The 15,402-nt window shown below is 44.3% G+C and overlaps 1 protein-coding gene and 1 long non-coding RNA gene across 2 annotated transcripts in view; both read left to right on the top strand.

Annotated features, from left to right (window-relative positions):
- Positions 1-210: 210 nt before the first annotated feature.
- Positions 211-15,402, top strand: part of DENND1A (DENN domain containing 1A) — a gene marked incomplete at its 5' end in the record, with an annotated part of 212,348 nt that continues 197,156 nt past the window's right edge. The window contains 2 exons of the mRNA XM_081339477.1: positions 211-230; positions 1,091-1,155. Of these exons, the coding sequence (XP_081195603.1) occupies positions 211-230; positions 1,091-1,155 (85 nt within the window). The remainder of the gene's footprint in view (positions 231-1,090; positions 1,156-15,402) is intronic.
- Positions 8,108-9,410, top strand: LOC308674845. Its single transcript, XR_014027990.1, has 2 exons — positions 8,108-9,207; positions 9,270-9,410. It is a non-coding gene; the product is annotated as an uncharacterized lncRNA (long non-coding RNA).

Here is a 15,402-nt window from a genome sequence, read left to right as displayed (position 1 = left end):
AAGCGCTGGCTCTTCGGCTTTGAAACGGAGATGAGCACCGGCCCCTAGAGTCGGAAACGACTAGCACGCATGTGCGGGGAAACCTTTACCTTTACCTTTAAAGGATAAATCTTCCACCACCGGTGTCGTCCTTTGACTCCTGCTCTGCCCTTCTCTGCTCAAAAATGGCATGAATTAATTCGGCTTTTTCCATGGCACTTTCTGCCTTTAATGGAAGTTAACGGAGTCTCGTGAACCATGGTTGAAGTCTAGCACTGCTCTGTTTGAGCAGTGCTAGACTTTTATATATATAAAAGGGACACGGTGGCTCAGTGGGTTAGGACGCTGAGCTTGTCGATCAGAAGGTCAGCAGTTTGCTGGGTCGAATCCCGAGTGCCGCGTAACAGAGTGAGCGCCTGTTACTCGTCCCAGCTTCTGCCAACCTAGCAGTTCGAAAGCACGTAAAAAACGCAAGTAGAAAAATAGGGACCACTCCGGTGGGAAGGGAACAGCGTTCCGTGCGCCTTTGGCATCTAGTCATGCCGGCCACATGACCACGGAGACGTCCTGGGACAAGCGCTGGCTCTTCGGCTTTGAAACGGAGATGAGCACCGGCCCCTAGAGTCGGAAACGACTAGCACGCATGTGCGGGGGAACCTTTACCTTTACCTTTTATATATGTGTATATATTTATTTTATTTATTTTATTTTTATTACATTTATATCCCGCCCTTCTCACATATACATATACATATACATAAACATATACATACACATACATACACATACACATACGTATATATATATGTGTGTGTGTGTGTGTGTGTGTGTGTGTATCTAAAATTTACACAAATATGAGCTGTCACTGTTGTGACTACTGCCTGTCGATGGCCTTCGGTTAGGCTGAAACAGGAAATAAAGATTTGTCCCATGTTTGGGGCCTAGCAAGGTAATCTAAATACTTTACAAACATTTACATATACATATAGGACTTACTAGTCTCCCAGCCCCTCCTTGAAACCCCTTCCTCTTTTCCTCTGCACGATTTTAACAGACCTGCCTCTGACCAGCCCTTCTGAAAAAAACGCCCTTACCTTTTCTTCTCTTTCAGGCAAAACCCGGAGACCACCTTTGAGGTCTACGTTGAAGTCACCTGCCCTTTCGCGTCGGGCACAGGTAACGACGTCCCTCGGCTGAATCCTTCCTGACGGGGTTTTGCTCGGAGCAGAGAAGGCAGACGGTCCCCAGAGTCTTCTCTGAGCTGGAAATGCCTCCCACCTAGGCTCACCTGGTACCTCCCGTTCCTGGCATGGGACTTGTAGTCCCACGTGTCTGGAGGGGCACACTCGAAGTACGGAATGAGGCTCGCTTAGCCCCAGTGCAGAAGACGAGATATTTTGAGTGAGAACAAATGACTCGCCCCCCCAATTTGACAACCTTTTTTTGGGGGGGGGCACAAGGTTGTTAAGTGAATCATTGCGGTGGTTAAGCGAATCCAGTGCTCAGTCAGCGGATCTGACCTCCCTTGCTGACTCTGTCAAAAGACACACCCCCTCCCCCGGCCGAGAAGCCGGCAAGTTGCCAATTGCTAATTGGCAATTGAATTTTTGACTGTGTTGGCTTCAAGGGCACTGCAGTGGTTGTAAGCGCCAGGATCAGTCCTAAGTCGCTTGTTCCAGCACCATCGTAACTTTGAACGGTCGTACGTCGGGGACTACGCCTCGCCATATGCGAATCAGGTGGCCATTTAGCACTGCAAAAGTGTTGCCTCTTGTCCTCTCGTAATAAGAGGGCAATTCAAAATTGTCCTCAGGGCCTTAGAAACAGCGGACCTGAACGGGTCACCTCTTCTCATCCCCTAATAATATAAGTCTTTCTCTTGTAAAAGGCCATCCTGTTGCTGGCAGACTTTACAAGATAAAAGTCTCATATTACGAGGGCAATTCGGAAATAAGCCTCCGTTTGGTTTATCGATGACAGACCCAGGCAGATTCAGAACTTATTATGCACATTAGAAAACTACAGTGTGATGTGACTTTTCGACCTAGCCGCCATTCAAATTGAGGCACTTGTCATAATGTCTTACAACCGGGGTCTTCAAACGTGGCCCTTTGATGACTTGTGGACTTCAACTCCCAGAATTCCTCAGCCAGGCATGCCTTCTGAACTCAGAGGAATTCTCTGTGCTCTTGCTATAATTCCAGGATAATGTCAAAGATGAGAAGGTAACTTTGAGCCATTCATGACTTCTTGGGAAGAGAATGGTCGCTGGAATTGGGTATGTCTAGTTCAGGGGTCTTTAAACTTGGCCTTTTGATGACTTGTGGACTTCAGCTCCCAGAATTCCTCAGCCAGGCACGCGTGCCTGGCTGAGGAATTCTGGGAGTTGAAGTCCACAAGTCATCAAAGGGCCACGTTTGAAGACCCCTGTCTTACAAGGTTGGAAATTCCTTAGTAGTTGCCTGCTCGGTGCCAAATCTTGGCCATGGTGTGTGTGTGTGTGATCAAAACCATCCCAACGGAACTGCTTCAAATGTCCTGGGGTGCGTCTAGCGGTGCGCGGGCGAGCATTGTCGTGAACCAACACCACACCGGAAGTCAGCAGGCGCCGACGTTTGTGATGGACGAACTCCTTTTGAGTTTTCGTAACCTTTCACTGCAGACGTCTGAACTGATGGTCGAACCACGCTCCGGGAACTTCACTAGCCGTACTCCTTTGGCATGGTCACATTTGGCGCGATTTTCTACGGCACCCCTTCCGGTGTGGTGTTGGTTCACGATGCAATGCTCACCCACACAGCGCTAGACGCACCCCAGGACTTTTGAAAGCGGTTCCGTTGGGATGTTTTTGATCACACACACACACACACACACACACACACACACACACACACACACACACACACGTAGCCCAGATTTGGCACAGTGCGACTCCGGCTAAGGAATTTCAAACTTTGTAAGACGTTACGACAAGTGCCCCAATTTGAATGGCGGCTAGGTCGAAAAGTCACGTCACATTGTAGTTTTCTAATGTGCATAATAAGTTCTGAATCTGCCTGGCTCTTTTGCAGCGCTAAATGGCCACCTGATTCACATATGGCGAGGCGTAGTCCCTGACGTACGACCGTTCAAAGTTACGACGGTGCTGGAACAAGCGACTTAGGACTGATCCTGGCGCTTACAACCACTGCAGTGCCCTTGAAGCCAACACAGTCAAAAATTCAATTGCCAATTAGCAATTGGCAATTAGCATTCATCGCCACTTGCCGGCTTCTCGGCTGGGGGTGTGTGTGTCTTTTGACAGAGTCAGCAAGGGAGGTCAGATCCACTGACTGAGCACTGGGTTCGCTTAACCACCGCAATGATTCACTTAACAACCTTGCCCCCCCCAAAAAAAAGGTTGTCAAATCAGGGGGGGCGAGTCATTCGTTCTCACTCAAAATATCTCGTCTTCCGCATGGCCTTTTACAAGAGAAAGACTTATATTATTACGGGATGAGAAGAGGTGACCCGTTCAGTTCCGCTGTTTCTAAGGCCCTGAGGACAACCGTTGTGTTTCTGTGTGTGTGTCTAAAACTTTGTGCATTCTCCGTTTCCGTCTCTCTCTCTCTCTCTCTCTCTCTCTCTCTCTCTCTCTCTCTCTCTCTCTCTCTCTCTCTTTTGCACCACCCGAAAACAGCCTTTGCCTTGTTAGCTTTGATCTTCTGCAGGCCCCGAATAAAATCTCTCCCCTAAGAAAGAGATGCATCGTTACAGACCAAGGGTGCAGGGGGCCTTGTGGAGAAAAAAAAAACATGGTGGGGAAAAACAGGCCCTCTTGGCTGTGTCTTCTTCCACTTTCTAATGGCCTGTTCTGATTCTGAAAAGAATCTTCCGCCCGAGTCACGGGCTAGAAATGAGCCGTGTCTGAATCTGCCCATCTCTGAGACTCTTGCCAAAGGCTCTGCCTTGTTAGGGGTATGGCGGTTGTCTAATAGCACCGGGTGAAAAAATCCATTTGTTAGTCGAAAGCAACTGATCAAAACTAAATTTAGTGATAAATCACTAAAGATGGGAACGTTTGAAAGAGAAAAAGCTCTGAAAACTGGGTGGCTTTGTGTGTGTGTGTGTGTGTGTGTGCACGCGCGCTCCTCCTGCATAGGGGAGCTTTTGTGTAAGGGTTGTGCGTTCGGGGTGCCAGGCTTTGCAGAAGAAGACATCAGAAAGCAGTATTGGATCCTCGGGTGTCGCCACGCCAGGACCTGTCCTTTTATCGTTTCTTTTTGTGTGTGTGTGAGATGGCGCACAAAACTCTTCGGGCGCTTGTGGCTTCAAGGAATTGCGAAAAATGCTTTAGCACAGGTAAAGCGTTCCTTTCATATCTATTTTTTTTTCTCCCCGCCCTCTTTAAAATGATAACACGAAAATCTGCACACAAGCTTAGAAAGTATTTCTAAAGCAGTGGGATAAAGCTGTTATAAGCTCTCTTTTTTTTTCTTTTTTCTTTTGCCTTGACAAATGTTCCCTAGGATTGATAAAAGAAACGGGCGTACAGCCGCAGCCTGGGTGCCTAACAAAGGCATTTAAAAGAGCGGGCAGCCTCTTCTGCTAAACATAACACTGGTTGAATAGGGAGATAAATCTCCCCCAGGAAATTGATTAACTCCGAGGGAGTTTATCCTTGTTTGAGAGAATGGGCCCATTTGCATTTGAACTGGCCCTTAGTCTAACCGGCTAAGCCATAATCTGGTGCCTACTTAGAATAATGGGCATAGACATGGTTTAAGTAAGAACTCCCTACTCCAGCTCCTGACGAACTAACCAAGCTGAGTAATTACCAAGGTAGGGTTTACGCAAGGGAGGATGGATGGATGGATGGAAGTGAGCCAATTTTGGCGCGGGGAAAATGGGAGAAACTCAGTTCTTGACATCCGGAAGGGCTTTCCGCCTCACATTTCCTTGGCGTAACGCGAAATTGCGAGGATTCAGCTTTGTGGGATGGTTAAAGGCAGAAGCGTGGTGTTGCGTCGCACGGCTAAAAAGCTTGACAACGAAAGCTTGGTTGGGCGTCCTTCTTGGGTTTCTAAAACTCTTCTGATCCCTTGGCCATCTTCTCCCCTGGCTGAGGAATTCTGGGAGTTGAAGTCCACAAGTCATCAAAGGGCCAAGTTTGAAGAGCCCTGTAAATATGGGAGAATGCCAAAAGTTGGGTTTGGGGGAATACCCTGACGTGTTCCCTGTTTGAGGTGTTACAATCACAGCTTCCAAAAAACTGGCTGCAAAAAATGCAGGGGTCACCACAAGCCTGGCAGTCCGACGCTCTCGGCGTGTGTCTCAAAATTTGGCCCGCTTGGAACCGGCAGAGCTCAGTGTGATGAAACTGGATGCTGTTTTTAAGCGGTGCTTTTCCATGGATCTGGGCACTCTTTATCAAAGTAGAATCAACCAGAGACTGAATCCAATAAATTTTCAACAAAATTAAAAGCGTTTGCCTTCTAAGGTGGCACGCTGGCTGAGGAATTCTGGGAGTTGAAGTCCACAAGTCATCAAAGGGCCAAGTTTGAAGAGCCCTGTAAATATGGGAGTATGCCAAAAGTTGGGTTTGGGGGAATACCCTGACGTATTCTCTGTTTGAGGTGTTACAATCACAGCTTCCCAAAAACTGGCTGCCAAAAATGACCTACGGGGTCCTTGGTGTTCTTTGAGCCTGGTTGTTTTATTGGAGACGTTTCATCACCCAACCAGGCAACAGCATCAGGGCTATCGTCGATCCTAATAATCATCTAAAACTCAGTCGAAGCTGGACGAGGTGATTTGTGTCCTACACCATCTACCCCCAAAGCTTGAATGAACAACCCTTAAGGGGCTCTTCTCAGCCAAAAGATGTCGAGACTCTAGAAAGAGTGCAGAGAAGAGCAACAAAGATGATTGGGGGACTGGAGGCTAAAACATATAAGGAACAGTTGCTGGAATTGGGTATGTGTAGTTTAACGAAGAGAAGGACGAGGGGGGACAGGATAGCGGTGTTCCAGTATCTCAGGGGCTGCCCCAAAGAAGAGGGAGTCAAGCTATTCTCCAAAGCGCCTGAAGGCAGGACAAGAAGCAATGGATGGAAACTCATCAAGGAGAGAAGCAACCTAGAACTAAGGAGAAACTTCCTGACAGAACAATTAGCCAGTGGAACAACCTGCCTCCAGAAGCGGTGAATGCTCCAACACTGGAAGTTTTTAAGAAGAGACTGGACAGCCATTTGCCTGAAATGGTATAGGGTTTCCTGCCTGAGCAGGGGGTTGGACTAGATGACCTCCAAGGTCCCTTCCAACTTATTATTATTATTATAAATGGCACTCCCTCTGGGCTCCTGCTGATCCTAAAACCCAGGACTGAAGGTTCAAGAGACAGGATGGTCCTTATGGAGTCCTGGGTTCATTGCACGTCCTAATGGATTTCTCTGCAGCCCTTTTGATTTTGGAAGTTCTGAAGAGGTTCTCCATCCCCGTTTGTGGTCTTCCTGGAAAGAATCAGCGTTACCGTGTTTGGACTGGCCAAGGATTGGAATAATACTTTTGCTGGACGCCACCTTCAAGATTTTTTTGTGCCCGTTCACCGTCCCTCCTGAGAAATCCTTAACGTCTGGCCGTAAAGCAAGCAAGGAGAGCTTCCTTCTGACATAGCAACCAGAGAAAGAAAAGTCTGGGGGCGAAGAGGGGCTTGAAATAAACGGATGGAAACGGTTTTATCCGCTGTTTCTAAAATCCACAAGGGCAATGTGGTTTTTTTTTTTGTGCCATTTGGCATAGGGACTGGATTTTTTAATATTTTTTTTTATTCCTAGGCATGTTTAATCCTAAAAGCGGAAATCTCTCTGTAGAGGGGGTCTTGGTCGCAAGACTTTGCAAAGGGCTGGGGGGTCCGGGGTGGTGGGGGAAATCCCTTTTGTCGATTTTTATATTTCTAACAGAGTTTGACATCTCATCAGGTTCACAGCAGGCTGGCTTTGTTTGCTAAATGTTGTAGGAGGCATCCCCTCTTCCATTGTTTCAGTAAAGCAGTAACCGTCTTTCTTTCTTTCTTTCTTTCTTTCTTTCTTTCTTTCTTTCTTTCTTTCTTTCTTTCTTCCTTTCTTCCAAACACCCACCCACCCACCCACACACACACACAGAGAGAGAGAGAGAGAGAGAGAGAGAGAGAGAGAGGTTGTCTTCCCTCCCTCCTCATTTTCTTTCTTTCTTTCTTTCTTTCTTTCTTTCTTTCTTTCTTTCTTTCTTTGTCTTCCTTCCCTCCCTCTTCTTTCCTTTTCTTTCTTTCTCTTTCTCTGTTGTCTTCCGTCTCTTTTCTTTCTTTCTTTCTTTCTTTCTTTCTTTCTTTCTTTCTTTCTTTCTTTCTTTCTTTCTTTCTTTCTTTCCATTTTCCCTCCCTCTTCTTTCCTTTTCTTTCTTTCTCTCTGTTGTCTTCCTCTCCTTCCTTCCTTCCTTCCTTCCTTCCTTCCTTCCTTCCTTCCTTTCTTTCTCTTTCTTTCTTTCTTTCTTTCTTTCTTTCTTTCTTTCTTTCTCTTTCTCTCTTTCTCTCTCTTTTGTCTTCCCTCCCTTTCCTTTCTTTCTTTTCTTTCTTTCTCTCTTTCTCTCTCTGTGTCTTTGCCAAGAGACAGATAGTTTGTCTTCCCTCCCTCCCTCCCTCCCTCCCTCCCTCCCTCCCTCCCTCCCTCCCTCCCTTTTCTTTCTTTCTTTCTTTCTTTCTTTCTTTCTTTCTTTCTTTCTTTCTTTCTTTCTTTCTTTCTTTCTTTCTTTCTTTCTTTCTTTTTCTTTCTTTCTTTCTCTCTCTCTCTCTCTCTCCATGCACACACAGAAAGAGAAAGACGAGAGAAAGAGAGAGAGAGTCCAGGGTCGAATAATTGTGGCTGCTTTCAGCCCAAGGAGAGCGGAGTCCTTAGTTTTGAACAGATTCCTTATTGTGAAAAGAGACTAATCCATGTAAATACAGAGTTGAAATAAAGCTTTACATGGAAAGGTGAAAGGCCGCTAAGCAGGGGGTTACAGGTCAGCAATTTAACCTTTGGCCTAACAAATAAGAAGCATGAAAGTTCCTGAATTGGTTTACAAAGCCTCCAGATCTGTCAGTTTTTCTTTTCACAACAGAGACTGGCGGTAGAAATCGCACAGACAATGCCGCCACCTTCGCTGAAATTTCACTCCTAAGCTTGAAACTTCTTAGTCGGGGAAGAAATATTTCTTTTTGAAAAGTTTCTTTCTTTTTTTTTCCCCTTCCCCCCCCCCAAACCCTGCCCCTGCCCGCTTTTGCAGCCCTTTAAAAGTGCTTTTTCCCATGCAACTAAAACAAGATTTGAATCTGTCGATAAAATGACTCCACTTCGGCGAGCGTTTGGGAACGTCTCTTTTGCAGTGGAGAGCTTTTGAGTGGGTTTGTGAAGATTTGGGAGTTGCATTGAAATAACCAGGGTCCCCCCTCCGCCCACCCCCCCCAGCCCCAGCCCCAGCCCTCCCACCTGTCCCCTCTCCACATTTTGAATAGTTGGGAGATTGTGTGGCTTTTAGCCCCCCTCTCCCACCAAAAAAAAAGGTTTAATGTAAGAAGTACGGTTTTAAACTCTGATCTTTTCCTTCACAACATTTGCAAACAGTTTTCCCCTGTTTGCGGTTATTTCGTTTCAACAGGTAATCTTGTTAATGAGTGCTAATTTTTTTGCTTTAAGCTTAATGCACGTGAGGTTAGCCGTTGTATCTCAGCCATGCTGAATCTTGAGACTGGGGCAAGAACTTTAATTAGGGAGTCATTAAGATTTAAAAGGGAAGAACTAATGACTTTAAAGTAGATTTCCCATAGAGTAATGACAAGCGATTAAGCTGTTTGTTCTGCACAGCCAGCCGTGTTCTGCCGTTGTCCACAGTTTGCGGAGTGAAGCTTCTTCGCCACGAGAGCTTTACTGGAATTTTGCAAGCTTGGGTTAAGGGCTGCGTTGGTGGCAGGAAAATGCTAGTTATTCACTCTTAGGGCCTTTTTTTTTCCTTTTTCTTTTTTGCGATGGGAATGCTAAGGTCCGCAACTCATGCAAGCTTTTAAAAGCAGCGGTGAATACAGTTTGGGCAAAATACACAGATTATAGCTTTGGCGAATTATGGAAAAGTTAACTTAAACAGAATAGTAGGGATTATATGTTTCCTTGTAATCCTGCAGTGATCTACTTCAGCCTTCTCTCTCTCTCTCTCTCTCTCTTTCTCTTTCTCTTTCTGTGTGTGCGTGGAGAGAGAGAGAGAGAGAGAGAGAGAGAGAGAGAGAGAGAGAGAGAGAGAGAGAGAGAGAGAGAGAGAAACAAAAAAGAAAGAAAGAGAGAGAGAGAAACAAAAAAGAAAGAAAGAGAGAGAGAGAGAGAGAAACAAAAAAGAAAGAAAGAGAGAGAGAAAAACAAAAAAGAAAGAAAGAAAAAAAGAAAGAAAGAAAGAAAGAAAGAAAGAAAGAAGAAGAAAGAAAGAAAGAAAGAAAGAAAGAAAGAAAAAGATTATTGTTTTAACTTGAAGACCAAGAGATCTCTCTGTGGCTTGTACACCATTTTATCCAAACGGAAGCCTCATATTAACTGACACAGAATAGTAGGGATTATATGTTTTTCTTGTAATCCTGTAGTGATCTACTTCATCCCCCCCTCTTTTTCTTTCTTTCTTTCTTTCTTTCTTTCTTTCTTTCTTTCTTTCTTTCTTTCTTTCTTTCTTTCTTTCTTTCTTTCTCTCTCTCGCTCTTTCTCTTTCTGTGTGTGCATGGAGAGAGAGAGAGAGAGAGAAAGAAAGAAAGAAAGAAAGAAAAAAAGAAAGAAAGAAAGAAAAGGAAAGAAAGAAAAAGATATTGTTTTAACTTGAAGACCAAGAGATCTCTCTGTGGCTTGTACACCATTTTATCCAAATGGGAGCCTCATATTAACTGACACAGAATAGTAGGGATTATATGTTTTCTTGTAATCCTGTAGTGATCTACTTCATCCCCCCCACTTTTTCTCTTTCTCCTTTCTTTCTTTCTTTCTTTCTTTCTTTCTTTCTTTCTTTCTTTCTTTCTTTCTTTCTTTCTTTCTTTCTTTCTTTCATCTTTCTTTCTTTCTTTCTTCTTTCTTTCTTTCTTTCTTTCTTTCTTTCTTTCTTTCTTTCTTTCTTTCGTTCTTTCTTTCCCTCCCTCCCTCCCTCCCTCCCTCTCCATATGTATGCTTGTAGAGAGAAAGAAGTTGTTTTAACTTTAAGGCCAAGAGACCTCTCTGTGGCTTGTAGACCCTTTTACCCAAACATAGATCTCATATGAGTTGACTCTCAACCTAAATTTCGGCCTAAAATTCTGGTTGATGACTCAGGCTAGTTAAAGGCAGCAGATGACAATCTGCTGTAGAGATATTTCCCCAAAAAAACCCGAGAGCATGAACAGAGATTCTCTGTTGGCTGAGTCAGTGGAAATCTTAGCAAGAAGATCCAGTAGACGCCAACTTGACCAGCTTATGAGTTGAGATGATTGGGGTTCACCTTTTCAATAAAACTGCCAGGATGGCTACAGTTGGCGTACGATTCCGGTGAGTCCAAATTTGACCACCTTGCGTAGAGAGAAATAGGGATACAACAGGTCCCCCATGGACAAGTCAAATGGGAGAATTTGACATCTTTTAAAAGAAACGTAGCTGGCGCTTGTTTATTTCAGCTTTTTAAAAAAGCTAATGACCTCATTGCAGCTTCTGTGTAATTACTGTGTTTAAACTTCTGCGCATTTTTCCCCCGTTTAAACAGCCTTTGTTAAAAAAAACCCAAAAGAAAATTAATGAGTAGAGGAAAAAAAGGACATGAAAGAGACTTTCCTTCTGATTGCTCTGTTAGAACTCTTGCTTGAAAAATAGGTTATATTTCTTCTGTTTGCCGTGGAATCCTCATTAACTTTACATTTTAATGAGGAAAAAAAAAAGATTATTATGTAGCTCATAGCTTGAAGGGAAGCTTAGAGGACACCTTTTAATTGAATTATAAATAATGGTAGGCTATAGTGGTTTTTTTTTTAATGCCTAAATGCTACCCTGTAGAAAAAATTTCCCCGTGCTATTATTTTCTTTTAACATTCATTCTAATTTTAGCATAATTATAATATCATGCACGTTCTTTTTTTTGTTCTACAATGATATTCTTCAAAACGCTGTATCTTTCTCCCTTGCTTGCCAAATCAGGTTTTTTTTAAAAAAATTTGTGGTGACAGAGGCTAATCATAATACCCCCTGCCTAAATTTTAATTTCCGCTTTCTTAATTGCAAAATAAAGTTTCTAGTACTGGTGAAATAGAACGGGCTTTCATGGGGTGCCCCAGTAGCATGGCCAGTAACTGACCTATTGCATTTGGGGGGTTGCCGAAGGACACGTCTTGTCACCTGCCTAAAGAGGAGCAGAGATCTTATTGCAATCAAGGTCAATAGCTATTCCCTAGCTAGCTGTTTCCTATTTTAACAGCATAACAAAAAAGCAGAGCTGGAAGGGACCCTGGAGGTCTTCTAGTCCAGCCCTCTGCTCAAGCAGGAGATCCTATACCAGGGGTCAGCAACCTGAAACAGTGAAAGAGCAGAACAGGGTTTGACTGAAGAGTGGAGCCAAGGTGAGATATGCACCTACCCTGCATATTTGAATTGATTGGTTGAACTTTTTTAGTCCCACTTTTTTTTTTGTTTGGACTGCACATGGCAGAGGACTGGGAGCTGCAGGAGACAGCTGAAAGAGCCGCATGCGGCTCTGGAGCCGCGGGTTGCAGACCTGTGTCCTATACCATTCCAGACAAATGGCTGTCCAAACCTTTTCTTAAAAACCTCCAGTGATGGAGCGGCCTGTCAAGGTATAAATCACCTTAGTAGAGGGCGAAGGACCGTGCTTCAGAGGATGCATGATGTGCATGAAGGAAGGAAATAAAACACGACGCATAATCTTACTACATACCTTTTAATTACAAAAACTAAATATATATTATAAGGAGAGCTAGCTGACTACATCCTAACATAACAGACAGTAACAGCAAAGTGAAAGACAGTAAAAGAATAACTGTGAGAAACTTTTTCTAGGCATGCGCACAAAACAGTCTGAAACCGTAACACAGCTGGACATATGAGAGTCACTATGGTTACATGATAAGATATCGCCACAGGTGCAGAGAGCAGGGGAAATGTACAGTTAGAAATGAACTTTTCTGACGAACTAAAAAAAAACACGTGCAGTGACAAGGCCACAACTTCTGGTGGCAGGCCGTTCCGCTGGCTAATCGTTCTCGCTGCCAGGAAATCCCTTCTTAGCTCTGTGTTGGTTCTCTCCACAATTTAAGAATGTAGAAGAAAAAGAATCGTGGTGTGCAGCTCTGCACGGACCACTCATAAGAGTTGATCTTCCAACTCTTGGCCTTCTCATCTGCCACGAAGATGGTTCAAACTCAAATCCTAGGAGGTCATAGCAAGAGAATCCCCCCCCCCCTGGATTTCCGAGAGGGGCACGGCTTTGCCACTGGAGACCTCCCTCAAACTGCCGGCCACCGTTCTAAAACAAATGAAGAAAAAAAGTGCAAAGAAGTTCTTCTTCATATGTTTTCGAAGAGCGGCAGGAATTTTGAGGGAGGTCTCCAGTGGCAAAGCCGTGCCCCTCTCAGGAATCTTAGCTGTTCAAGATGTTTCAAGGCCCGGAGACAAAAAGATAGGGAGAACGGTTCCCGGAATTGTGTTACAGCCAGTCTAGTCTTTTATAAGTTTTTACCAAGTCGCTTGACTATGAGCCGGCCGTGGGTGGCAGCAACCAAAAAGGCTAATACGATCCCGGGTTGTATAAACAGAGGCATAGAATCAAGATCACGCGAAGTATTAGTACCGCTTTATAAAAAAACCCGGCGAGACCACACCTGGAATACTGCAGCCCATTTTGGTCACCGTATCACAAAGGGATGATGAGACTTTGGAAAAACAATCGGAGAAGAGCAACTAAGATGATCCAAGGCCTGGAGACTAAAACAGACGAAGAACGGTTGCGGGACTTGGGTTTGGCCAGTCTAGAGAAAAGAAGAAATAGGAGAGACAGGATAGCAGTATTCAAGTATTTTGAGGGGCTGCTACAAAGAAGAGGGGGTCACGTTGTTCTCCAAAACACCCGAAGGCAGGACAAGAAACAATGGATGGAAACTCATCAAGGAGAGAAGCAACCTGGAATTAAGGAGAAAGTTCCTGACGGTGAGGACAATTAACCCGTGGAACGGCCGGCCTCCAAAAGTTGTGGGTGCTCCATCACTGGAGATTTTTAAGAAGAGACCGGACAGCCACTTGTCTGAAATGATACAGGCTCTCCTGCTTGAGCAGGGGGGCTGGACTAGATGACCTCCAAGGTCCCTTCCAGCTCTGTTATTCTGTTAAAACGCTAGCTAGCTTCCTTCACTCCCACCAAGTTGGCAATCTGGCTGTTTATGCCCTCTTGTCTTCCTTTTGCCCCTTCGTTTATTCAGATCCCGCCCTTTCTTTGCTATCCCCGTCTCCTGCTTTCTCTTCCTTGCGGCGAACATCTAACTATTTTTTATTTTTTTTTATTTTAATTCCATTTATATCCCGCCCTTCTCCGAAGACTCAGGGCGGCTTACAAGCTTAGCAGTAGCCTTCATTCTATGTATATGCCTGCTTATTAGGGCTTTCACACACACCCCCAAGCGGCATTATTACAAAGTCAGCTTAATTGCCCCCAACAGTCTGGGTCCTCATTTTACCTACCTCGGAAGGATGGAAGGCTGAGTCAACCTTGAGCCTGGTGGGACTCGAACCTGCACTAATTGCAGGCAGCTGGTGTTACTTAAGGAGGCATTAGCCCACTGCTCCACCAAGGCTCTTAACTATCAGCAGACAAGTGTGCTGGGCATTCCATTTTGCAAAGCTACACAGTCCTGCGGTGATAAATGGCGAGGTCTCCTTGAAAGGGGACGGAACCCGTGAAGAATTTCTGGTTTTCTATTCTACCTTGGCGGGCAGTTGGTAATCATCGTCGCCATCCTAATAAAAGGAACATATTTCCTAGAGACCCCATTGACCGAGTCCTTCTCATCTGCTGGTTTCCACCTAATTACGGGGGTTAACGATAGCGGATAGAAGAAACATTCCTTATGTTTCTCTACCTAGGATTCCTTTTTTCTTCACCCGCTCAGCGTTACCCTGTTTTTTTTCACCCCCCCTTTTATTTCTGAAGCTTTGTCTTGCATAATAGGGATAACATTTGTGTCTGAGTCTCTTTCTTTGCACTCACTTCCCCCCCACCCCTGATATTTTCACATTGAAAGAAGTTATTCCAGATTAAACCACAGATAAGAGCTATTTATGTCCCCGGCTATTGATTTTTTAATTAATGTTGCCTAGGCTGATGCATATCGGCAAAATTGCTAACAGCTTGTGGCATTTTTTTAAAAAAATTAGCGTCTTTTTTTTTTTTTTTTAGTATTTTGACAGCGTCATTCGGATCTCGTGATAAAGTCCCTCCGTCAGGTTAAATGTGTTAAAACATTGAACTGAGAAGGAGGGGATGGAACAGTCAGGGCTGCTTGGAAACCTTGATTTGCTGTCAAAGTATTTAAACAATGTAGTGTTTTGGTTTCCTAGCTTGAAACTGCTTCTGAAATCCCTTGCTAATTAATCCAGTTAATTCTTTGCGGGCTTTAAGTCTCTCCGCTTAGCTCCAATATTTTTAAAACTCGCTCTGGGAAAATCTGGAATTTTTAAGCAATTATTGTATGTGGCCGCGGCTGATTTGAATGCCATGGGAAGGACTTGTCTTCCGTAAAGAACCGGGTGAAAAGTGCACGTACTTTTTGATTCCATAATCTCCACCTTGAGAGTTTTGAAATCGACCCATAACAAGGTGAACACACCTTTCCGCTTCGTAGGGGGTCTTGAAGGAGGCAAAGTTATCAGGGGTGGAAAAATTGGGTCTTACCTGAGATCAGGAGTCCCCAGTCCCCGGGCTGTGGCCCACTGGGCTGTGGCCTATTCGGAAGTGGGCCACGTAAGCAGCTGACCAGAAGTTGTATGCACATGTGCACAGCTCAGGTTGCACCAGTAGTGGGCTGGTGGGCACTTGCTGGCATGCATGCCAGCCGCCACTCACGCAGCCTAGTTCTTCCTTTCCCTCGCCCAGCCGAGTTGCCAAGCCACAAAGTTTGGGAACCAATGGAATGGAATGAATAGAATGGAATGGAATGGAATGGAATGGAATGGAATGGAATGGAATAGAATAGAATAGAATAGAATAGAATAGAATAGAATAGAATAGAATAGAATAATAAGAAATAAGAAATAAGAAATAATAATAGAATAGAGTAGAGTAGAATAAGAAATAAGAATAGAATAGAATAGAATAGAATAATAAGAAATAAGAAATAATAATAGAATAGAGTAGAATAAGAAATAAGAATAGAATA

Source organism: Vipera berus, assembly GCF_964194415.1.
Source record: "Vipera berus genome assembly, chromosome: 15".
Lineage (NCBI taxonomy): Eukaryota > Metazoa > Chordata > Lepidosauria > Squamata > Viperidae > Vipera > Vipera berus.
The sequence above is the reverse complement of the archived record's forward strand: the minus strand, read 5'-3'. Positions and strand labels throughout refer to the sequence as shown.